This window comes from Podarcis filfolensis, assembly GCF_964270895.1.
Source record: "Podarcis filfolensis genome assembly, chromosome: 1".
Lineage (NCBI taxonomy): Eukaryota > Metazoa > Chordata > Lepidosauria > Squamata > Lacertidae > Podarcis > Podarcis filfolensis.
The window spans coordinates 112,375,976-112,402,225 of record NC_139604.1 but is presented as its reverse complement, the minus strand read 5'-3'; the positions used below and the strand labels follow the sequence as shown (position 1 = coordinate 112,402,225).

The 26,250-nt window shown below is 39.0% G+C and overlaps 1 protein-coding gene across 8 annotated transcripts in view; it reads left to right on the top strand.

The window, feature by feature from the left end:
- The window catches only part of EML5 (EMAP like 5), a 155,402-nt gene that overhangs the window by 38,496 nt on the left and 90,656 nt on the right, over positions 1-26,250 (top strand). For 3 of the 8 annotated variants that reach the window (XM_083609300.1, XM_083609302.1, XM_083609301.1), the window contains exons 13-27: positions 469-587; positions 1,919-2,105; positions 2,989-3,094; positions 3,823-3,916; positions 5,527-5,627; positions 6,624-6,826; positions 7,715-7,826; positions 8,768-8,895; positions 9,995-10,136; positions 10,870-11,022; positions 12,951-13,082; positions 13,287-13,375; positions 15,274-15,450; positions 19,412-19,613; positions 20,488-20,614. In XM_083609300.1, coding sequence (XP_083465426.1) covers positions 469-587; positions 1,919-2,105; positions 2,989-3,094; positions 3,823-3,916; positions 5,527-5,627; positions 6,624-6,826; positions 7,715-7,826; positions 8,768-8,895; positions 9,995-10,136; positions 10,870-11,022; positions 12,951-13,082; positions 13,287-13,375; positions 15,274-15,450; positions 19,412-19,613; positions 20,488-20,614 — 2,072 coding nt within the window. Of the gene's footprint in view, positions 1-468; positions 588-1,918; positions 2,106-2,988; positions 3,095-3,822; positions 3,917-5,526; positions 5,628-6,623; positions 6,827-7,714; positions 7,827-8,767; positions 8,896-9,994; positions 10,137-10,869; positions 11,023-12,950; positions 13,083-13,286; positions 13,376-15,273; positions 15,451-19,411; positions 19,614-20,487; positions 20,633-21,119; positions 21,336-21,885; positions 21,963-26,250 lie in introns of those variants that run through there. The other 5 variants (XM_083609304.1, XM_083609305.1, XM_083609307.1 and 2 more) reach the window with 3 other exon arrangements.

Sequence of the window (26,250 nt, the reverse complement as noted above, 5' to 3'; positions counted from 1 at the left end):
TATGGCTTCCTGGTGAAACACCAGGTGTTATTATAATTACTCTAATCAGTTGCAACCAGCATTGGCAGTTGTTGCTCCACTCATATTTCATGCAGTATACTGGTTCCCTGTTACGTTTAGGTTTGCTGAGACATGGTTGTATGTCCAGTTGCTGCAGCGGAATTGCTTCAGCAGAGCTGTGGGTCATTTTAATGCTGTCCAATATTACCAATGGGTTTTATGAACTCTCTCATTTAAACCTCTGGAGCTAGTAGAAAGATTGTCCAAATACTCTGATTATATTATGTCCAAATACTCTGATACTATTAGAGTAACAGAAAAAGCAAATTTTCAGTTCTAATATTGCAACCATGTGGCATATGCAGTTCATGTAGGAAGCTAAGAAAATTATCTATCAACCTCTATTCCTCAGAGAGATTTGCTTTTCAAATATGCACAATTACAGAGAACTTTATATTCTCTGCTAAGGTTTACAAAGAAGATCTACCTCAGCTTAAAGAGCAATGCAAAGAAAAACGAAAAACTGCAGCTTCAAAAAGAAGAGAACGGGCTCCAATCAATAGTATAAGATTACACTTTGTTCATGGGTTTGTAAATTTATCTTTTTGCCTAAAAGCAAGCAAATCAGATTATTTTGTTTTACATGGATTTAGACATTTAAGGGCCAAACTAGATGTGATCTGTGATTGGATATGCCACTTTTTATTTTTAGAAAAACACGAAAGCATTCATGGGGCCATTTGGATTGGGACCACAGTGCTGAGGGTCTCCTTCCCTCAAACTCCATTTTTTTCTGATTTAAATCTCCCCCTTCCCCAAAAAGTAGTATTTGCTTGCAGGTGAAAACATAGAAAGACCATACTGGGAAAATGTATTCTACCTGATTTGCCCTGAGGGTAAATAGCAGTTTTTTGGGGAGGGGATATAACTAGGGGAAATGATGCAGGGTAGAACACTTTAAACCTTTCTCTTCCAGCACCATGAGGTCATTTCAAACCCTCCCCATACGCAGTAATATTTATCCTTTAAAAAAAAAACACCTATGCACAAGACAGAGAAATTCAGTTGCAGCTTTCTGAATATCATAACTAAAGAATTTGCTAGATTTGTGAAAGTTTTGTTTGTCTAATGCTTGGATTCAATGAATCACTAGGACAAATTAAGGATTCTTCTAGTAAATGGTTAATTTCTGTGGGTTAAGGAAGGGTTAACTGGACATTCTTCTAGTAAATGGTTAATTTGGAGTAAATAGTTCTATGAGAAATGGGAGAAAGAAGCAGAACACACCCTTGAAGTTCAATTGGCCTTCATTAGGGACTGAGCCTTTAGTGGCAGCCTGGCCCTGTGGTACCCCTAACCAGTATAGATTTGGCAGGAACTGCCCCTGCCTCCTTTCAGCTATCTTATGAAAACTGTATTGCTCATAGAGGCCTTCACAACATCAATTTCTTTTTACAACCAACCTGTATCTACTGGTGTTTTTAAAAAATTATGTTTTATTTATATTTATGAATTGCTTTTATTACATTTTGTATGTTTTAAGCTTTTTAAATATAATTTATGAAAGTGCAGATTATATCTATTAAATATTTAATTAAATAAATAAACATTTTAAAGGACCAGCTACATAATACTCTTAGTTTATCCTCCAGAAACAGAGAAAAACACTGAAATATATTTTTAACCATACAAGTTATTTTCAAATTTCTTTATGCCTCCTACAATCATCACTTGAAGGGGGAAATTGTTGATGTACCTTGCCTGATTTACTGTTTTCCCATACTAGAGATATTTTTATTCTTTTGGAGTACTTTTGATGGAACTGTCAAAATCATTTTGCACTATGGAACTATAAAAACAAAAATGTTTAGTTGATTGTACTGTGTCATGATGCCTAAATGTCTAACTGTTTTATTAGTTACAGAGGCTATGACTGTCGCAGTAATTTATTTTACACTCAGACTGGAGAAATTGTGTACCATGTTGCAGCAGTGGGTGTAGTATACAATCGGCAGCAAAACACACAACGTTTTTATTTGGGTCATGATGATGATATTCTGTGTCTTGCTATTCATCCCTTAAAGGACTATGTGGCAACAGGCCAGGTAGGATTCATGTTTAGGAGAACTAGAAATCCTGTGTTGTTTTAGTGAGCTTATAAATTTATATTTCATAAATCTGTGGAATAGACCTCTGTGAAAAGCATGTGAAAGCAGTACAGTTGTAGAAGACAGGTTTCAGCTTGGTTACTTGAGTAAAAACAAGTAGGCATAGATTTATTCAACTATGAAAGAGCTTATGCTGGAAGTGTGAAACAAAGTCTTGTGGCACTTTAAAGACTAACAAAAATATCTTTTGTTTTTGCTGCAAGAGACTAACATGGCTACTATCCCTCTGCAAAATCTTTATACCTGCATCATGCACTACTGCATACTTCTCCCTGCAAGAGTTTTCCTGCTTTCTTCTACATAGAGGAATGCTGTATTCCTCTTTTGGGAGATTCCTCATTACATGACTTACATCAAAGTATGCTAAAGCAGCTGCGTGTACATTAGTGCCCTCGTGTGGACACCGGAACTACTGAAGTATAGAATGGCTAGTGTTTATAGAATATCTGAAATAGGAGCATTCATATTTGTAGCTATAGTATAGAATGTGCTTGATGAAGATACTGATAAAATGTGACATTTTGCAAAAGATTGAATTCAGTTGAATTAACCCCAATTTGATTAAACAAAGGTGAAAAGGGTGCTCTTTTAATAGCCCTGCATATTTCTGCTTCTTTATACACATAGCTAGCATTCAGAATAAGAACATAGTCTGAGACCTGTGAACCATAATTTTATTTCTTGTATCCAAATTAGTGTTATAACCATGTGAAAGAAACATGAAATGGAATTTATGGACAAATAAGCATTATACCTCTTGGAGTTTTTTTAGTTGGTTAGTTTTCTTTCTGCATAATGTGTTCAATCTCTTTTGTTTAAGGTTGGTCGGGATTGCTCAATCCATATTTGGGATACAGAGACAATCAAACCACTGTCTGTGTTAAAGGGCTATCATCAATATGGTGTTTGTGCTGTTGACTTTTCAGGTATTTATGATTGATCATCTTTTGACTTGGAAACTATAGTTGTTGGAAATGTGACACAGCTTTTTAGGTCCTAAGAATAGATCACTATTACATTGCTATAAGAACAACTGCAATATTTTGCTCTTTGCTTTGAGGAGATTAGCCTCATTTTCAGGCTTTCCTCTCATTATGCTGTAGAAATTCTGATTTAGGCTTGAAGAAAAATGATTGTGGTAAAAGTCACTAATAAAGGTGCCCTGTGTCCTTTGAGGTCGGGGTGGGGGTCATATTACATAAATTTGTGGCCAGCACTGGAATGTCCCTGTCTTTGGTACTCATTTGCCTAACTCTAGGAGAGTACAGTCCATTCAGAACCAGTTGACTCCATACAGATCAAAGGCCTATATATATGTTTTGATATATATTTTAATAGTGTCCAGTGACTGCTAGTCAGTATGTAGAAAGCCTAGAAAGGAGGGAATGGAAAATTAAACATCCAATTTTGGAGGGACTCTGGGAAAGTGGTAATGAGTGATATTTCTAATGAACATGAAAAAGACATGAAAAGAATAAATATGGGTATACAGAGTATACCCTAATCAACATAGCTGCTGCTTAGATACAAAAATGAGTGAGAATGAGGATTTGAACATGAAGGAGATTTCCATAGACATTAACACCAATTGTAATCTTGCTGATTACAGAATTATGATTATGCCCATCATTCTTATTATAATTTTCTTTTATAGCGGATGGCAAACGGTTAGCTTCCGTTGGAATAGATGACAATCACACTATTGTTCTTTGGGACTGGAGAAAAGGAGAGAAGCTTTCATCAGTCAGGTAAGAGTTTAGCTTAATTATGGAAACAAATCAAGGCATAAGTGGCCAGGATGAAAGGTACAAGTACTCTTGAGGAGGTTTGAATGACCTTCACCTATACACAGTGCGAAAGTGAGGTTGTGTCTTCTTGAGCCGCTGGACAGCAAAGTGCGGATATAGCACATGGGTAGGCAAATTAAGGCCTGGGGCCGGATCTGGCCCAATCGCCTTCTAAATCCGGCCCGCGGACAGTCCAGGAATCAGTGTGTTTTTACATGAGTAGAATGTGTCCTTTTATTTAAAATGCATCTCTGGGTTATTTGTGGGGCATAGGAATTCGTTCATATATTTTTTTCAAAGTATTGCCCAGCCCCCCACAAGGTCTGAGGAACAGCGGACCGGCCCCCTGCTTAAAAAGTTTGCTGACCCCTGTACAGCATGCCTAGGGCATAGGTGTGAATTGCATGAATGATACCCTACATTTAATCCAGGAATTGAAAGCGCATTTTTACTTTATATGCACATTATACAGTTAAACCTCGATTCCCGAACGTCTCCGTTATTGTACGTTTCATCTCCCAAATGCTGAAAACCCGAAAGTAACTGCTCTGGTTTTCAAATGATTTTTGAAGCAAAACAGCTTCCAGGGAGTTTTTTTTTCTTTTTTTCTCCATTGATTTTGCCAACTGCCCTTTGATCTTCGATTGTTGAACATTTTGGAAGTCGAACGGTCTTCTGGAACGGATTACGTTCAACAATGGCGGTTTGACTGTATGTTCATTGGACCCACTCACAAAAGTCCTGCATTCCCAGATATAGGATAAGAGTACCCAGTGGGAAGCCATACTTTTGCGCCCCCACTCCAATAAGTGCAAGAAGATAACCATATCTGCACTGTGATACATGGTGTTTCATTTAATAGCCATCTTGTGGATCTGGGCCCTGACCAAAAGGTGGAGTCCACAAAGTGAGTAAATAATATGAATAAAAGGGCTGATACTAGAAGCCACAATAACTCATCACCACTGTGATGGTCAGAAGTCTTATAGCCTTTATTATTAACAAAGGAAGGTATTATATGCATCATTTAATGCAGACATAGATAACTTTTTCTTAGCAGGCTGAGAAACTACTTCATACTGCTATTTCTCAACATGATTGTGTATTCTGATTCATGAGTTTGTGAACTAGGCTTTTTAAAGTAAAAATATAGTGTTAATAGAGCAGAGGTATTCTTAATACTGAATATAGGCTAGTGAAAGTAGTGTTTCAGAGTCTACCATACCAGACTATACCCTAGCTGTATTGTAAACATGATCCAAACCTCTTGAAAAAGTTATTGAAATATAACTGAATATAATTGTTGTGAACCATTTAATTCGCATGCATACAATAAAATCAATGTTGGATCAATCTTCATGTTTTTAAAAGTAAAAAAATAGACAGTTCTTCCATTTTCCCCAACACATCGATTCATTACTGAGTGTGAACAATTCATAGAATGGTCGAGTTGGAAAGGACCTCAAAGCTCATCTGGTCCAACCCAAGACTTTTGTTTTCCTTAACTTTATTGCCACGGAGAAAGCTTTCCCCACAAATCAAAAGTCAAAATATTTTGTATATTGTTCTAGGGGGAGCAAAGATAAAATATTTGTCGTCAAGATTAACCCCTACATGCCTGATAAACTTCTTACAGCTGGAATGAAACACATAAAATTCTGGCGAAGAGCAGGTAAGACAAGTCAAATTAATTATTTGCATCTCTCTTGTAGTAGTGGCCACCAACGTGGATGACTTTAAAAGAGGATTAGGCAAACTCATGGTGGAGAAGACTATCAGTATGCCTCAATATCAGTTGCTGGGGAGCACAAGTGGAGAGAGTGCTTTCCATGGGCATCTGTTTGGCCATTGTGAAAACAAGTTGCTTTGGTCTGACCCAGCAGAGCTCTTATGTTCTTATCTTATCCTTAAGTGTGCATAAGACTACAGTCATAGAATCGTAGAGTTGGAAGAGAACAGGAGGGTCATCTAGTCCAACTCTCTGCAATGAAAGAATCTTTTTGCACAACATTGGGCTTAAACCCACAACCCTGAGGCTGGATCTAAACACATCAAAGATGCGTTTTACAGGTAGAGAAAAATGGGACTCCACAGTGACATCTGGTGGCACAATGTTATATCGCATATACAATGCATATAAATCGCCTTTTCTTTACTACAGTGGTACCTCGGGTTACTTACGCTTCAGGTTACATACGCTTCAGGTTACATACTCCACTAACCCAGAAACAGTACCTCGGGTTAAGAACTTTACCTCAGGATGAGAACAGAAATCGTGCGGCGGTGGCGTGGCAGCAGCGGGAGGCCCCATTAGCTAAAGTGGTGCTTTAGGTTAAGAACAGTTTCAGGTTAAGAACGGACCTCCGGAATGAACTAAGTACGTAACCAGAGGTACCACTGTAATCTAGCTGAGTCCTAAGAGTCTCGTGCTTTACCAACTGAGCTATCGTGTTGTCTAAGTCCATTTGCTGATGTACACATTTTCTCTCAATTTTGGAACAAAAGAAATTGCACGTTTAATAAATTAAAGTGACAAAAAGGAAATTAAACTTCATTAAAAATGTTCCTGTATCGTCTTTTAGAAAATTACACCCATACAGATACATAGTTAGGTTCATAGAGATACCGAATAATTATTTTTATTGTTATTATATAATTTTAATTTAAGGTGGTGGACTGATTGGGAAAAAGGGCTATGTAGGTCCAATGGGGAAGATTGATACAATGATGTGTGCAGTTTATGGCTGGACAGAAGAGATGTCATTTTCTGGAACTTCAACGGGAGATGTATGCATATGGAGAGATCTCTTCCTCATAAAAACTGTGAAAGCACACGATGGCCCTGTGTTCAGTATGCATGCACTAGAAAAAGTGAGTGGCTTATATTGAAAATGGATCAATAATAATTTATTGTATTTTAAAAAATGAATCGCCAATATCTAAAGAGCTACTTTAGGCACGCCTTGGTGTTTTGTCAGGCCCAATAAGATTTCTTCTTTTTTTAACAAGAGAACCACCTGCCATATAATGAAGTGCTTTTGAAAGCTTTCTAGTGCCCCCTAATGCTGCACAGTATAATATGGATGATGTTTTTTACAATGAAGAAATTAACTAGCTTGTTTTAAAGTAATACTTGTGCAAATAAATTGAAAGCACACAGGTAGTCCCACTGTTCTCAGGACAATTAAGGTTTAATATCTTTGGTGATTTGAATAGAATTTCTAACACATTTTAGAATGAAGCTGGAATCATCACTGAAATATCACCCCTGCTAATCTGAGTTAAATAATCAAAACAAAAAAATTTTTTTCCTTCCAGTAGCACCTTAAAGACCAACTAAGTTAGTTCTTGGTATGAGCTTTCGTGTGCATGCACACTTCTTCAGATACACTTCGTGCATGCACACGAAAGCACACTTCTTCAGATACACTTCGTGCATGCACACGAAAGCTCATACCAAGAACTAACTTAGTTGGTCTTTAAGGTGCTACTGGAAGGAAAAAAATGTGTTTTTTTGACTATGGCAGACCAACACGGCTACCTATCTGTAACTGAGTTAAATAATATACATCTTGGCCATATTCATATTTATTTACTGTTCTACATGACTTCAGAAGTATGGATAATGAGGATTGCTATAGATATGCTGTCCAAGATTGCAGTACTGGGATGATTGATGTTATTTAAATAACATACTAAAGTTTACTGTACCACAGAACTTTTCTGCTGTTCACTTTCTAATATTTCTAATGTTTTCAGGGATTTGTAACTGGAGGCAAGGATGGAGTTGTGGCTCTTTGGGATGACACCTTTGAACGGTGTCTCAAAACATATGCCATCAAAAGGGCTGCCTTGGCCCCTGGCTCCAAAGGTAACATTTATTCATTTAGTTCATTCATCATGCCTCTGAACTTTTGTTAAAGCTTAGATTGCTGTTCTATATATTGATTTCTGTATATTATCATGTGGGTCAAGGCAAAATTGGAAACAGGATTCAGCTAAGACACTGTTTATTTGTTTTTTGTTGTTGTATTCTGTTAGTTTCTGTTCTTATCACTGAGCAGCTGCTGGGAGTCACAGGACTCTGTTTACATTCCAGAGACCTTGCAGTCTCACGGGAAAGGAGACGGGATGTGACGTTAGTGGTTTCCTGTTTCCTTTGTTCCTTTGTTCAGTTGCTCTCTGCTTTCATAGAGAAGAGGATGTCTTTTCTGTTCTGCGTAGTTTAGAAATAAAACTCTTTACAATGTAGCCAAACCTCTCGTCTCTTCCCTGTGCTGGGAACCCTGCTGGATAGAATGTGCTTGAGGCCTTATCAAAGGCTCAGGTCATTAAACACGTCGGAGGCGAGATGGCTCTATCAATGTGTCATGCTAAGGAGATGGTTCTACCAATGCAAGCATCTCTGCTTGACTGACAAAACAATCTTCCATTTCCTTCCCCCATGTGCTGTTCTGGGGGTTCTCCTGGACCTCCAGAGCAGATCGGGGGGGGGGCTTGGGGGGAGGAGAATATGGCCTGTTGTAACTTTCAGAAGGAAGATGTTTAAAAGTGGATTGAAAAGAGAAAACCCATACATGTCCACTCCCAAATAAGTTCTACTGAATTCCACTGGACTTATTTCCAGGTAAGTATGCACTGGATTGTGTATCAGAAGCCAAAGATAAGAGAGAGAGACTGGGAAGTCTGAACTTTCTGTTCAAGCCAGGATTATGTCAGAAATTAAAAAAGCAAATAATAAGCTTTCCAATTAAAATAGTGATTTCATCCAAAATTGAGCTCTTATATATATATATACATATTTTCATTTAGGTCTCCTTTTAGAAGATAACCCTTCTATACGTGCCATATCATTAGGACATGGTCATATTTTAGTGGGCACAAAGAATGGTGAAATACTGGAAGTTGATAAAAGTGGGCCAATAACATTGCTTGTTCAGGTATAGTAAATATTATCCATATTTTTCTCTTTTTTAAAAAACATGTTTAGTTTTGAAATGTTAAAGTACAGCTGCTATAATAATGTTTCATAATTGGTGGTGTAAAATGCCAATTTAGGATCAATGTGGTAAGGCTGTGGCTGTGTACAAACAAACATTTCCGGCTTTCTCCTGCCTTCAGCATTTGACAAACTTACTGATTGGCAACTTGGATACTGGTCCAGTCATCTCTCTTGTTTCCCCCCATGTTCATCACCTTCAGAAGAAGAAAATCCATTTTAAAAGATTGGCAAAACTGTGCAGGGGATGGGGATGAGGTGGGTTTGTTTGATTGTCTATTGGGGGCATTTATACCCTGCCGTTTAGCCTAAAAGGCTCTCAGAGCAGCTTACAAAAATCACTAGTAAGATGGTCTCTTCCCTCAAACTCACAGTTGAAAAAAATATGATGTATGAGGGAAAAGGAATGGGAGGGAGGAGGGAAAAGCAAGCTCAAGTACAAGTTCTTAAAATATAGAACAGTTACATAGTAATGTCTATGTAGTGCCAGGAGTGGAGAACCTTTAGGTCTCCCAAGCTAGTGCTGTATCTATGGGGTGGGGGGTAGCCAGGTTTTTTGCCCCAGGTGAAGCCTCCAGAGGGGTGCCATTGATGCTCCCAGTCTATGTGTGTGTGTACGCAAATGTGTGTGGGGTGTGTGTGTGTGCCAAACTGGGTCTTTGACCTGGGTGAACCAAATCCTAGTTTTGCCCCTGCACCAAGCCCATGAGGCTGTTTTAGTCTAGCCATGCCTAGGTGTGGAGCAGGTAAAGCTGGAACTTGCAGAAAGGGGCTTTGCAGGCTACTGGTATTGGTAGTGCCTTCAAAGCACCTTGAGCAGCACTTCCCATGGGCCACCAATTGGCTTGGGAAGCACTGTGAAAAAAAGTTCAGATTTTTTATTTACAATCAATAAAATATAGTAATTTACAGTCCTCAAACTCATAATAATTTCTAGTGTGGTTTAATAAGTTGGCTGCATCCTCTGTTGTTGTTTTTAAATCAATTATTTCTTGTTTGTAATATAGCAAATTGCATTGAATTGTTTTTGTTTGTTATAGGGTCACATGGAAGGAGAAGTTTGGGGTTTAGCTACCCATCCTCATTTACCTATTTGTGCCACTGTAAGTGATGATAAAACCTTAAGAATATGGGATCTGTCCCCCAGCCATTGCATGCTTGCTGTTAGAAAACTGAAGAAGGGTAAGATGATGGTGCTATTCATCAAAATTTGCAAACGTTTTGCTGTTCACTCATATTAGAATCTAAGTGAAGTTGCGTTAAATAATATTAGTATTAGAACAATAAAATGTAAAAAAGATTTAAACTTTTGAAAATGTGAGGGGTTTGCAATTAATAATAATAATAATAATAATAATAATAATAATAATAATATGGGACGCGGGTGGCGCTGTGGGTAAAACCTCAGTGCCTAGGACTTGCTGATCGTAAGGTCGGCAGTTCGAATCCCCGCGGCGGGGTGAGCTCCCGTCGTTCGGTCCCAGCTCCTGCCCACCTTGCAGTTCGAAAGCACCCCTAAGTGCAAGTAGATAAATAGGTACCGCTTTCTAGCGGGAAGGTAAACGGCGTTTCCGTGTGCGGCGCTGGTGCTGGCTTGCCAGCTGCAGCTTTGTCACGCTGGCCACGTGACCCAGAAGTGTCTTCGGACGGAGCCGGCTCCCGGCCTCTTAAGCGAGATGAGCGCGCAACCCTAGAGTCGGACACGACTGGCCCGTACGGGCAGGGGTACCTTTACCTTTAATAATAATAATACCCCCCATACTGATTTACCTTATAGAGGTATAAGGATCAATGAAAGTATATGTAACAGTTTGAACACTTGAAAGTGCAACATAATAATACATCACATTTTCCAGCAAAATAATGCCTGCAGGCCTCTAGTTAGAACTAAAATATGTCTCTTTGCATTTGGCAGGGGGAAGATCTTGCTGTTTTTCTCCTGACGGGAAGGCATTAGCAGTAGGTCTCAATGATGGAAGTTTCTTAATAGTAAATTCAGACACTCTGGAGGATCTTGTTTCTTTTCATCATAGGAAGGATGTTATTTCAGATATACGATTTTCTCCTGGTAAGTACAGGCAAACCCATCCCCACCCCTCATTTACATTCTGGGTCATCATGCGCATCAGTGGAGCATGTGTAAGCCCACCCTGCCCCACCCTGCCCTCTTCCAGTGTCAAACACAGCGGTTGTAATCATACATGCATCAAACACACACAAATTGAGAATTGCCTGTAATCGGCTTCAGATAAGTCACTCAGAATTGTAGAATGCCATTATGGCAAGATTTTTCCCACTCAATTGCTGTCAATTTAAGGCCTTTTCAGAATTAAGATTACTATGGTGTAAGGGTGCTGGCTGGGAAAGTGTTGCAGACCTAACACACGTGCACTTATTTGAATGTTCATGTAGCTGTATGCTTGGAGGATTTTCAGGACACAATTGGAAATCTTGAATCACACCACTTTGGGGAGAAATTGTCTTGGTTGAGTCCTCCAGTGCTGGGTTCACATATCAAAAAGAAGCTCTATTATACTGAGTCAGACTATCTAGCTCAGTGTAGTCTATACTAACTGACAGTGGCTGCCCAAGGTTGCAGACAGGGGCGTTCCCCAGCCCTAAGTGAAGATGCCAGGAACTGAGCCTCAGACTTCTTGCATGCAAAATATGCATTCTGCCACTGACCCGTATCCTTTCCCCAACAAATGCACAGTTAAAGACATTTTTTTTAAAAAAACTGTTAATAAAATGAAGCAAAGAAAAGAATACAAAGTACTGCGGGATGCGAGGGAGAGAAGGTAATAACGCCACTTAAAATTTGAGGAAATAAATATTGGACAATTTAAAAGCTCCTTACATTTACAGTGGTACCTCGGGTTACATACGCTTCAGGTTACATACGCTTCAGGTTACAGACTCCGCTAACCCAGAAATAGTGCTTCAGGTTAAGAACTTTGCTTCAGGATGAGAACAGAAATCGTGCTCTGGCGGCACGGTGGCAGTGGGAGGCCCCATTAGCTAAAGTGGTGCTTCAGGTTAAGAACAGTTTCAGGTTCAGAACGGACCTCCGGAACGAATTAAGTACTTAACCTGAGGTACCACTGTACATTGTAATGCTGAGAAGAGAAGAGATCTTTAAGAAAGAGGATGTTGGAAAATGTTGGCTCTTTTGGAAAGAGCGCTTGGAATATATTGGAATTAAAGGAAGCCCACATTTTACGTGCATTAGATTTTAACCCTTGCTGGATCCCAGATCCCAGTAATTACAAGGGCATCATGAAGGCACCATGAAGGCTGAACACCCCCCCCAAAACCCCCCACATAACATTATATTCATTAAACACTTTTCAAAGTGTATGAATTTGCCTTCTGAGATTGGCAATAGAACGCTTTTGGCCTCATGAACCCTATTTTCTCTACGTCTGTACCCATCATAAATTAGTTCTAGGTTGGGTAGTAACTGAAGATTAATTAAGGTTGTATCTGCATCTGCAGTCCATGTCACATTTTGTTCTTCATAATATTCTTCCAGATGGATATTTATTGTGGGATGGGTACTCCTCTTGCATGCAATAACATTGCTGGTATCAAAATGCCAGCCTGTATTCCCTCTTCCCCATTAATCAAGATCTGCTCTTCCTGGGGGAAATTGAATACATTAAACAAAGTAAAATATTTCCCAATGACATATTTACAATATCTGAACAACCCATTTACAATAATAAGGCTTATCTAGAGATACCTAGTGCCTAAGTATTTATCCTCACATGTTTTCCATATATAATTGCTTTTTTTTACTTATGGGCTGCTCCCCCCCCTCCCCTTGGCATAGGTTTGCAATAATTTGCAATCAAATGCTAACAAGATAGCATGGAACATAAACCATACCTCAAAACTACAAATAAGACATTTCCAAAGATTATGTGATTCACATTTATTTTTGTGGAAAATCAGGTTACTTGGGAAAGTATTCATCTCCTTATGATTGCATTTTAGGCGCTGGAAAATACTTATCTGTAGCATCGTATGATACATTTGTAGATATCTACAATGTAATGAGCAGTAAGCGGGTTGGAATCTGCAAGGGCTCTTCCAGTTATGTGACACACATTGATTGGGATGTAAGAGGTAAGAAATACAATTGCTGCAAAATGACTATATTTCTGTAGCTTGGAAAGTATAAACCGTGCATGAATTTTGTGCAGCATTTCCAAATGGTAGTGATGAATTTCTCACAAATTTTCATAAGAAGTGAATTAATAAATATTGTGTAAACAAACTACAAACAAAAAAGTCTTCAATAAGATTTTGTATTTGGTGAACATTTTTTAGGCAAGCTTTTACAAGTCAACACTGGTGCTAAGGAACAGTTGTTTTTTGAAGCTCCTCGGGGGAAAAAACAGATAATTCCCAGTACAGAGGTAAGAAGATTTACCATTCAATTCAAATACAATTTTGTAAATAATATATATATTTTCTTTTTGTCATTCACATAATTTTGAAGGCACTACAGGCAGCCCCACATTTACGTGGGGTTACATCGTGTATAATTGAAACCTATTAAAAAAGCCTTCAGACAACCCATTCTGTCACCACCCTGCCCCCACCTTTTAGTAATGTTTCAGTGATGTATTTATGACGTTTCTGGGTCACTTCTGGGTTCGTTGTGATGCGCATATACTGTACAGTACATGGTTGCACACATACTGAATGTGTGTAAAGGGGGTGGTGGTCTCTGCCTGTATGTTATTTGCTTGTGCATGTAAGATGACATCAGGTGGGACTTGAGGTCCACCTAGTGGTAGAATGCAAAAGTTGCTGTTCTAAAACTCCAAAGCTTCTGGAACTCTAATCCCTTCAGTGAGCGGCATCTAAATTCTGCCTTACCAATTGTGATAGTGTTTTGAGACCTTGGCAGAATATACGGTTCAGACTTGTTGTTTTGGTCCTTGTCAATATGTAAAATAAATTGTGGAATTTCCTCCTTATATATATTTCTTTAGTGAAGGACAAAGACTTAGCCACAAAAGTAAATGCTGCCGTTTCTCTTTTCAAGATATCCAAAATTTAAATTGAAAATTAAATACCAGCAAATTTTTACTAGATCCCAATACCCTGCTAGGCAGACCTATTTTACAAATGTCCTATCAGATGCCATTAAGGATAGATTCTTCATTTGCAATACCAGCTTCCCCCCCTACAAAATCTGAAAATGCTTTTTATCACCAAATAATTGTATTTCCTCGCTTAATGAAATTGTTGTCAATATCCCCACCACCACCACCAAAAAAGCTAGTATCTCTGCTTAATGCTGTGGTTTGTTGCATTGTTGTGGTACACTGGTTAGTATTCCTCAAATGAAATGTTATCTTGGTGGTACAGCAAGTCTTGGAATCAGACTATTAGAAACGAAGAACAAGCAATGAAATAGATTTACAAGACCAGAATAGATTAGAATAGTGAGTATTACTGTGTTGCACTTTCAGGGAGATTAAGAAACTCACCTATATGAATTAAATTCAAATGCTACAAATGTGGTTTATACTAATCACCAGCAAGACACAGGAAGTCAAGGTACGTCAGGGAATCTTTAAGATTTCCTTATATAAAGAAAACCTTCCCAAATTATGTCCTACAAATAGAAGTAAAGAACACAAACACATTAAGGCTTCAGTCCTTTGCACACTTACCTGAGAGAAAGAAAAACCTCTGAACATAACTGGGCTGACTTCCTAGAAAACTTGCATAGGCTTGTGCTGTAAGTAGTGTAAATTCTTCTCCCCGCAGTTTATCCTCAGGACATTAAAGCAAACCATGCAAGCAACCGTTCTTGCTGTTAGATATGGAAACAATAAACTTTCTGCATAGCTAACAGTAGGAAATTCCTGTTTGCATTTATGGTATTCACATGCTGGCTCTCAGCTTTTAATTAGTCAAAGTATCTTGTCAAATGATAAAAATAAATTTATTTAAGGTATTGCTGTACAATGGGAAAATATCATTCACACAGTGTTCTATCAGAGTTCAAAACAGTATTAATGGCCATAGTCATATTAATTGTCAGACATGTGAAGGTAAGAAGATTAGAATGTAATTGGAATAAATTTTCTCAAATACTGGGTGATAACACATCCTCATAAAACACCCATATGATCCTCCTTCAAACTGAAAGCATTTTGTCTGCAGTTGTCATAGGTAATACCTAGTTAATTCAGTGGGAGATGCGAATAGCGTATACCTCTAGGATTATGGTGTTTGCTCTGAGATCAGATGTATAACTATGGATAAGTATCCTTTCTCAAACAGGCTATCTTTATAGGCAGAAAAGATTTCCTGGACATCCTGGACAAGTGTTCTAGGCTCCTGCTGTGAAGGAATTTGGCCAATAATTGGAGAAGTTACAGATGTAACTGCTTCGTGCCTCACCAGTGATAGTACAGTTTTGGCAACAGGAGATGATTTTGGATTTGTAAAGCTTTTCCGATACCCTGCCAAAGTAAGTAAATATGCAGTGTTTGCATAATGAGTCTTATGAGGGTTAAATAACAAAGTCCTACTGTTTTCATACCTACAATCATTGAAAATACACTTGTATTCTTATCTCTCATTGGTATATGTGAATCAGCTTTAACACAGATCAAAACTACAGATCAAGCATTCATATTGTACCACATTTTCTCAGACACAATGCATTTCAATGGAGACAATTCACATGCTCATCTGTAAGTCAACATAGAGTATATTTTCTGTTAAATATTTTTTTTATTGTTTTAAACAATTTAATTCCACATTAACATCAATAAAAAAGAACATTTTTAACCCAATCCCTATGTATAGAAATATCTTTTCAAAACCTTTTCTTCAAGATTCTAGGAATCTCCAGACTTCTCTCCATCCCCTCTTCTGGTTATTTATATAAACAACATTCTCTTACATTTCCATTTACCCAATTTTCTAATAATTACACGTAATTAATCAAAACTTGGGGACGGGGGGTGGCGCTGTGGTCTAAACCACAGAGCCTAGGGCTTGCCGATCAGAAGGTTGGCAATTCGAATCCCCGCGACGGGGTGAGCTCCCGTTGCTTGGTCCCTGCTCCTGCCAACCTAGCAGTTCGAAAGCACGAAGATCTACCTTAAAAAAAGAGACCAAAACAATATATCCATAAGAATTACCACTTAATTGTCCAGGAGAGACAGTACTAAATTCAGTACCTAATTTTCTGAAATGTCTCAGGGTGGATTGAAGAGTTGCAGCACCTGAAGATCCTTATAAATAGGTATGTCAACCTCTCTTGCCAGTTTTTTTTTCCTCCTTAAAATTCTGATTTATATACAGGAAACTGAATTCAGTGCTCTGTAGATCCCTCCAGCTGAGATAAGTCTTTTTTATATTCCCCCAACAGAGTACTTTAATTATCTTAATCCAAATCTCCTCTGCTGAGTTCAGTTTTAATGATGGCTGCAGTTCAAAATCCAGTTTCCACTTTTATACTCCAGTATCAGTAACAAGCCAAGAAGAGTAGATTTCAATTGCCTTAACCTTTCCTCTCCGCAACCGGGGAAAAGCTTTGGAAGGGCAGCGTAAGGGCTTTCAGATGTTGCCAGAGTCCTGGCACCACGTTCCCTTTTCCATACACAAATACCAAGTCATGGCCAGCTTTAAAATCCTGTAGCAATGTCAAGCAATAAAGAATGGGTTTCAATTACTTTCAATTCTCCCATCAGCAGGCTCACACTGTAAATATCAAATAAGATAATAGTTTTCCACCTGCACTTTTTTAATTACCCAGAAGTCGAAGAATAGACTTCCTTTTTAATCCTTCGTCTGGCACCGAATTGAGCTTAATTAATTTCAGTAGTTAATCTTTTTACGTTCCCGTCGGCTTGAATGTTGGTTACGGAAAATCTCTGCTGGTGGCTGGAGCATGCTGCCAAGACTGCACTCAAACCTGCTTCTTTCCCCCACTCCCCTGAGCCTTTTGGCGCAGGGGTCTGGGAATTGTGGGAGAGCTCTTTGCAATCTGCTGGACCCCTCGACATCTTGAGAACCCTCTCAAGACTTTTGGGGGGTACGCCTTGGCGTTTCCCCCTGACTCTCCGCAGGGGTCAGATCTGTTGGAGCAATCAGATCTGTGCTCCGTTCACCATCTTGCAGAGATCGGAAGTCCAACATAGGGTATATTTTCAAGTGATGTGTATGCATATGTGTAGCAGGCTTTAGTTGTCACCATTTTGATTTTGTTTAACCCTTGGGTAGGGAACTTCTGGCCCACAGCCTAACTAGGTCTAACAGATCTTTCCATTTGGTCTGCCAGGCTGTTACAGTCAAGTTGTACCATTCCCACCTGTCCTACTGCTGGTGTCATCATATATGATGACAGGGCTTGAATGAAAAGGGCTTTGCAGGCACTGCCAGTCAGCAAATGGTACTTGGAAAGTACTATGCAGTTTTTTTGCCCAGTTGGTTTGATTTCAAACTGCATGGGCAAAAATTGTTTACTTGACATCATTGTGACTCTAGATGATAGATAGAAACACCTGTCAAACTTGGTCCATGGGGGTTTATAGAGCTAAGGTTCCAGCCCACTGGTTGATTCTAGTACCCCACTCCTAGTGGCTATTTCAGGCCGAAGAGATTCATTTTAGAACATGTATGTATTTATCAAATCAGAGGCTAGTGTGCTGGACTTGGACTAGAGACACCTGGGTTTAAAGCCCTTCTCTGCTGGTACCCAAAGGACTCTTTTTGAGTCTTACATACCTCATAGAGTTGTTGTGAAAATAAAATGGGAGATCTCTCAAGTAAGAACTCCTTAGCTCCTGGACAAAGGCACAAATGTAAGAAGAATATGATTGACATCCCTTCATACTACACAATCCCCCATTCACATACCAACAACTCAAATCACACATCTAACACCACATTTCCACTGCACAGCTTTTCCCACCGATAATGCTCCAGGATTTTTGTTCTAACAGGTTTTTTTTTTGGGGGGGGAGAATGAAAGTATGAGGTGTTCCAGTAAAACCTTTAGCCATCTTCCTCAGGCCATGCAAGCTCATAACCCAAGTAATGATATTCCTCTAGCATCACATCTCAGCTGGCATTGCAACACATAGTTGTGGAGGCAAGGCTACAGAAAAAAAAGTGGATGACTATTTCTTCCCTTGGGTTTACCTCCAGCAATCTTAAGGAGTCAAAGCTAGACAAAGGGGAACAGTGTCAGACTGTGCCTTCAAATGTTTTCTAAATGTCTTGTAATTTTTTTATCTCCCTGGCATCTGATGGGAGGGCGTTCTACAGGGAGGGCGCCACTGCTGAGAAGGCCCTCTGCCTGGTTAATTTGTGCAGCAGACGTCCATGTATATGTTGGAATGTTCATAAACATTCCATAACACCTCTGCAGCTGAGACAGTGGTTAAGGGTCATTCATTGGAGTTCGGAGTAATTCTGGTACTGAAAAAAGGGTATTAATGTTTCAAATACTGCAGCCTGTAACTACCCTGTGGTTGTTTCCTTTTGTTGAGTTTATCTGATTTGGAGATAATTTGGCAAACCATTCTGTTTCTGAGAAATTATGTGTTCTATTCTTTAATTAAACACTACCTTTGTCTTTGTCTGGCCATAATTGAAATACTTTATTGTCTCTTGTACAACTTGTATACAGTGAGATTACACGAGCACGCCCCACTCAGCTCTCTTAGTCTTAATTCTCCTCGTTTACTGACGCATACCCACCAAACCCAAAAGTCAGTTGCCCTGTTGTTATGTTTTCATTCAGCAGCCTAACAGCCCACGGATAGAAGCTGTTCTTTACCCTGTTGGTGCGACTAATCATGCTTCTATATCTTCTGCCTGAGGGCAGGAGATCAAGAAAGTGCCAGCCAGGGTGTGAATCATCCCTGAGAATTTTCCTCACTCTCCTGATGCAATGTTCTTCCGCTATTTCATCCAGTGGATTCGCGGGACAGCCCATAATATCTTGTGCTGTATTCACCACCCTCTGTAGGCACTTCCTATCAGATGATGTCAAACCAGCATATCCCACCGTGATGCAGTATGAAAGGACACTTTCTATTGTTGACCGGTAGAAGGAGATCATCAAATGTTGATTGAAATAATAGTAGCTATGTAGATATGTAGGATAGCAGTAGTGGATAGTGAGGAAGGGCTGTGCTCTCAGCTGACCTCCCTTCAGCTGCACTGCTGTTGCATACCAGGATTGTTTTGCAACAGTGCCAACAGGAATGCTGGACTGTCTTTTTCCCGTTATGATATGCAGCAGCATTGCAGCCAAAGGGAGGTCAAGTAAATGACACAGATGCACCAGGCCCTCCACTACTGCCCAGCATATTGTTCAGTGTTACTTTGACTCATATATAGATCCTTTGTAGGCTTGCCTAAAAATGCTAATGAATGAAATGTTCTACATTCTTTGTATATTTCATATTCAGGGAAAATATGGGAAGTTTAAGAGGTATGTGGCTCATAGCACACATGTAACAAATGTTCGTTGGACTCATGATGACAGTTTATTAGTCAGTGTTGGAGGTGGAGACACCTCTTTAATGCTGTGGACCCATGAGATGGAGGGACATCGAGAAACCAGGCAGTGTGACAGTGAAGAATCTGATCTAGATTCTGAGGAAGATGGGGGTAAGTAACCATTTTAAGATAACTTCAATCTTATAAAGCAGTTTTAATTCTTCCCATTATAAATGCAACTTCCATAATCTGAATGTCAGTTTGAAAGGTCCAGGGTTTTTTTTTTGTGTGAGCGTGTATGTGTGCAAATTAAATATTAGGAAAACCGGTTTACTGTTTTAAATGCCTTTAAAAATCCTAAGTAAATTATATTTATTGTAATTTTATGTTATGTTGGCTGGGATCCAAATATCCATTAACAGAGCTGTGCTCATGGAAGTGGGGGAGGCAAATTTCTGATTTCTTGTGCCCACTAGAAATCTACACTCCTACACCCCAGTAGTGTAGGACATTGTGTAGGTGCTGCATGCAGTGAAGAAACTGGAAAAAAATTAACACTTCTACCAGCAGGAACTTTCACAGCATTGCAGCTACTTCTGCAAACACTCAGTGCCAGGTGGCATCCCGTTTTGCCACCTGAGGCAAAATGGGAATGTACCATTCCTCGACCTCTCGCCATGCCCCCCCTCCACTGTTGCCAGATGCCCCCCTCCTGCCAAACTCGGCAAGAACCAGAGCATTCCTCAAGGTGTTTCTGCTTGTCTTCTGTACCCTGGGTGGGTGGAGGAGGTGATGGGGGACATTCTGCTGGAAGAGGAAGCAGTGGGGCAGGTGGGTGCTACACCCTGCCTCATCAGTGGGCAGGCTCTGCAAAGTGCTTTCCCATGAACTGAAGTGCTCCTTCAACTTACTGAAGGGCTGGTCTTGATCCTATCTACTGTTGTTTGTTGTCTCTGGTGCACTTATATACAAATAGAATAAATTAATAAATAATTCACCTACTTCTTCGTTCCAATAGTTCTTGTGGTTATAAATATTTTACTAGGATATGACAGTGATGTCACAAGAGAAAATGAAATTAATTACACCATCAAAGCCTTATCAACCAACATCAGACCTATGTTTGGAATCAAGCCTCATCTGCAGCTAAAAGAGCCTTCAGTTGATGAAAGGTAACTTGGGGAGGAAATGTGAAATTTTATGGCATACTGTAATAGATAGAATTTTAAGGGGCATGTGTGTGTAAAAGGGGCTGAGATTTTTTTTCTATTTGGTTTTGAACCATTGTGCTTGAATATTGGATAGTATTTCCATTTAACTTTTCATGGACTAAGAATGTTGGCCAAGAGTAAAAGATTTTCACATGTAGTAGTAAATAACACACATACACTGCAGTAGTAGCAAACAAATAGTCAGTGATAGCTTTGATCCTCTGTTGTTGGGACAAGGGTGCATGGAATAATATTTCCTCCCTGCCACCACCATCAGGTGATCAGTGCTATTAAAGCTGACAGCACTAACACTCATGCAGTGCTAGATGTACTCCCTCCTCCCCGCTATACTGTGATCTTGTGTAAATGCAGGCAACAGTTAACATGTGCAAATTCAATGTTCATTGTTTAAATAATGCAAATTAAAAGCACGGAAGGAGGATAACTTAAAAACTCTTTTGTGCAGGGTTTTACCTATGCGGGAAGAGCTTTTAAGCTCTCAGACTTGCTTACTGAGCTCTCGGAGGCTCTTGCGAAATCTTGGACAACCCTGCAAATTTTGCAAGAGCCTCCCCAAGCCCGGTAAGTTCCCTGCCTTGCTGGGCAAAGAACGCTAAGACCCATTTGGGTGCACTGGCTTTGGGAGGTAATATTGCTCATGCAGGGGCAGTTCAAAGAAGCTGGTTCAAATATATCCAGTTTTGTATATATGTGCCTTCCCCGGAATGTAATCCTTGATCCGAGTTACCTGTATACCAGAACTGCAGGCAGGCAGCCAGGCACTGAGATATTTGAAGATTTGAAAGGATGGAATTTTTGAGAAGTAGGTAGGCTTAAACAATAATTTTAATAATTGCCAAATAATTTTCGAAGTGTACGCAAGAGGCATCTTCAGTCCTTGCATCTAAGTGGGCATGTTTAATTCTGCAGCTTTAAATATTTGTGGGCAAATTTTCACTTAACATTTTGAACTGTGGTTGAACTGAAGCAAACATGCATGCCAGATCCATCTTTTGGAAAACAGTCAGAAGTGACATCCCGGAAAAGAATATTCCTCTGCTTACAAATATTTTACAGAGACATGCACTGAATTTTACACACAAATGCCTTTAGACTTGATGCATTTACTGTATTTCGTTCTTGGGTATTAATGCCTATGTACGAAATGTGAGTTTAGAATCGGCTAACAAATATTTGGTCCATTGAATTAATTTCAGTTTTCTTTATCCTAGATTTCTGATATATATTGTTCATATTTTAATATTCCTGCTTAATTTTTATGCTTCCTGTGAAGGCAAGGAGTTGTAAGGTAAGATCTTACTTACATATATAAAACATTCACTATAAAGTATATTTTATCTGATTTGGAAAATTATAACCTACAGAAGCGTCAAGTAATACATATATAGATAAAATCCTAGGGAATACAATGATGCAATGAATATACCATATTCTTCTGTCTATAAGACTCTTCCATGTATAAGACACCCCCTATTTTGGGGGACTCATATTTAAGAAAATGTATCCGTGTACAAGATGCCCCCTAATTTTTGACATTATTTTTTAGGGGGAAAACCTAGTCTTATACATGGAAAAATACGGTACTTCCTTTTTGCTATTGGAAAGTTTCTAGAGCAATCAAATGAGGCTGATAAAAAACAGAAAAGATACATTCTTCCAATGGCAGTTTTTGTGTCCATGAATATACATACCTTATACATCTTCTGTAGGCCATATAGGTTATAGCTTCTAGCTCAGCACCAGACAGGAAACTTGTCATAAGCAGTGTCTATAAGCAATGTCTATTAGTTTCAGCATTCTGGAGTTGACTCTTCTTTCCTTCATTCTTTTTTAATCGCTAGCTTCAGTGTCTAAGGAGCTGGTTCTAGAGCCAAACTAGATGTTAAATGTATGATATATCTTTAACCTTTTTTTAAAAAAAAATAAGTGTGCATGTTAGGATATTGGCACAGAAGGAAGGTGGTTAATTACTCCCCCCTGCCTGTTTCTGGAAAATCACATCACTCTCTCCAACTGATACTGACTTTAATCAAGAATCTGCCGTAGGTGCCTATTGCAGTTTCTGTGTAGAGCAAATAGAAATTTGTAGAGTATTGTGATTTTCATCACAAAAGCAGCGAAGGAACAATGACAATTTATTGATAAAAGCTGGTATCTTCAAAAAAAAAAAAAAAAAAACCTTGAGGAATGACATGTTCAGATTTCACCGATAGCTTATATGAGTTTGCACTTCTTTGATTTTTTTTCAATCTCCAAATACAGTGTTGTGATTTATACCTAAGCATAAACAACAAAGCAGAACAACTCTTTTCAAGTCATATATCTGTTCTGTGTATTTTGGAATTTGTATGAGTTGTTTGAAAAGGATTTATAAAATTGTAATATAATACAGAGGGGGAAATAGACTCAGAACTGGGTCATCAAAATTACTCATACAAGAGTCACATTATTATGAGTTGTATTCAAAGTTGTATTCAAAGGAAGCCGTTCCATCAGTGCAAGCATTTCTGCTTGCCTGATGGGACTATGTCTCTTCTCCTCCCCGTATGTGCTGTTCTGCTGATCCTCCAGAATTGGTTCTGAGGAAGTGGGGGGGGGGGTGGAGAAGAGGGGGGGGGAAGCCTCATTGCACTAGTGAGCATCATTGCAGTGTTTTCCACTACTGCTGTGATTTATTTGAATATGGCCCAATGTGTACAAGCCGTTCCTGCTAATGGTTGTGATAAAAATGGCAACAGTATGCTAAGGCTGCTGTCTTTGTTGTAAAACTTTGATTTATTTCCCTGTCATGTCTTGGTAAATAAATACTTATTTAGAGGATTATCACACACCTCCTGCCCCACTCACTTTCATGGCCACTACTTCTTCAGTTCCCCATTGCCAGTGTCATTCTGAATGCAATTCTGCTTTTCCCAGTTTCAACCTAAGAGCCTTGAACCCGGCATGTGGCTCTGTACTGCCCTTTGTTGGATAGTGCTGAGTCTGGTACAAGTGCAGCTCTGATTTCCCTTCTTCTAGCCTCCAAAACCTAGGGGAAGGAGTGATTGCATCCTGTGAGTCTTGGGTACAGTTTTCTGCTTGGGTTTTCGCCTGGGGTACTTGCAATTAGCTATATATGAGTGAAAAAATTACAAAGCTGCCTCATTGTTAACAGGTGAAGAATTATGAAAAAGTAATGAGAATTTGATATGAGAATTAGTGACTAGTGTAATGATTAGAGGAGCACCCCAAGCATACCCACAATAATTTGATCCAGAAACTTGGTAAGCAGGCAGAAGCATGAAAAAATGAGTTTTCCAAACCATCCTTTTCTGTACTAAAAAGCTATATGAGCAAATATTTTCTGTCTTATTTGCAATTATATTGCCTTTGTTTAATGAAACCTGTGGAATATCAAGTTAGACATCATTTTCCTGAAAGCTTGTAAAAGTTCTTCTCCTGCATCACTGTTCTATTGTGCGGTGTTGGAGCATGCTTGATGAGCCTTCTTTGCCAAATAGAGGAACTTGAGTAAATAGTTAGCAAACTTACTCTTTTGTGCCCCAAAAGAGGTAATATATTCCTTCTCATTTTCCTTACACTATGGACTCTTCCTCTCCCAACACTCCTTCACTTTCCTATTCCTTTTCCTTATGCTGCCAAACTACTCCTCTCTTGCAAATCATGTCTCAACTTTTTAAAAAAATCCCTCTCCATCTTATACCTGTAAATATTACCTTTGTAAACAAAAAACCACAACCGCAAAATAAAATCTCTTACACTTGGATATTGCCAGAGGATCAGTTCAACACAATTCTAAAATAATTTTAGATGCTTGGTTTTCTTATCTTAAAACACACTTTTCACCAATTCATCATTAAACCAAACTGGAATAAGTAATCATTCTCTCTTCCTTCTGCTGCTGAAAAGAGGTTCCAGGTAATGCTTTTACTTTGCTAATGTCTTTTTCATATTTCAGCACCATCTTCCATTTCCACGCAAAGCTGTCTTGTCATTTTGGTGTCCCTAATACACATATACATGTTCCTACCAGCCTTCAACATCTTGCTGTCATGCTACTTTCTGTACATATATAGAACTCTGAAAATGTAAACACTTCTATTCACCTTGACCCTCATTAAATTTGCTAAATTTAACAATATTTTAAAAATACTTAACATAAAATAAAGTAGAATTACAAGTTCAAGAAAATAAAGGACATTTTCATATGATATGCTTCCATAGAAATTTCTATGAATCTAGTTAATTTATTATTTTGTTTATTAGCACATTCATATCCCAGCTCAAGATGGAGTGCATGGTTATTCCTACCTATTTTAATTTCACAGCATAACATATTTAGAGAGAAGCCTTATTTAGTAGCTGGCTAAACAAAAACCCGCTGGAAGTTCTCTTTGCCTATAGGTTTGTTACCTATTTAGCACTACGCTCTTCAAAGAGATATTAGTACTATTTCCTTCGTGTACTGAGGTATCTGTTAGGACCTGTTTACCTCATCATCTGCTGCTTTTCAGAATCTCACTCACTGCTTTGGTGAATCTTCTGCTTTTCTGTTCTCTTACATTGTCTTTCTGTGTCTACCTCACTGACATGGGCGCTTATTTCTGTCCCAAAGCTGTTATTTTTCCTGTCACAGAGCACAGTTTTCAGATGCAGTTTTGACTTCTTCATTTAAACCATGTGCAGCTGCTACCTTAAATTGACATCAGAATGATAGATGTCACTATTATTTTCAGGTTCAGTGGCAAATCTTGAGTCTGCTGTGAGGAATAATTGGTAACTAGTTTCATTGTCATCTATGCTTCCCAAACTAATAGAGTATGTTTAAAGGTGTAGGATGAGGGCTGTACTACCTCAGTATGGAAGTGGGAGGATTGCATGCTTGGGATTACTACATGCCCTCACCAGCGCTTGAATCAGCTCTTAGCAAATGAAGTGTAACTGTATGCATAAATCCAATATATTACGTGGAAGTGGAACCACCTTAAAAACCTTGGGGAAGGAAATAATGGTAAGTTTGGGACCCCTTTCCCTTCCTTAGTATGAGGCTGTATCATTTACGTGGCTGAAACTTAGGACTCAGCTACACGGGTCAATTATAATGTTATATGTGCATTATAAAAATGTGGCACCAGATGGTGCTGTAGAGCTGAAATCCAAAGTGAATGGTAAATTGCATTGGGAGCTTTTATAGCGGTCTTTTTTTCATAGTTCTTTAAAATATCTATGTAGATCCATCCTTATATCTATCCACGTGGGTTATTGTTGGCATAGGGGTGTCATGTTTGTGTCATTGCCCAGAGAAAGATTTGGGCCCAATACAACGCTATGCCAGAATGACAGTTGCTGTTAACTACAGTTGCCATACATCCAGATTTCTCCAGAGATGCCCAAGATTCCAAAGGTGAATTTTTTTTAATTTTGAAAAATGTCCAGTTTTGGGGTGGGGGCGCACTGAGGGAGCAGGCAAGCAGTCTGTCTATCAGTCTGATGGGCATCTGGCTGGCTGAGCAGACCCCGCTTCTCCTCCTAGGAAAGTTAAGAGCCGTGTTGGGCCTCCCTTCTTCTTCTTCTCC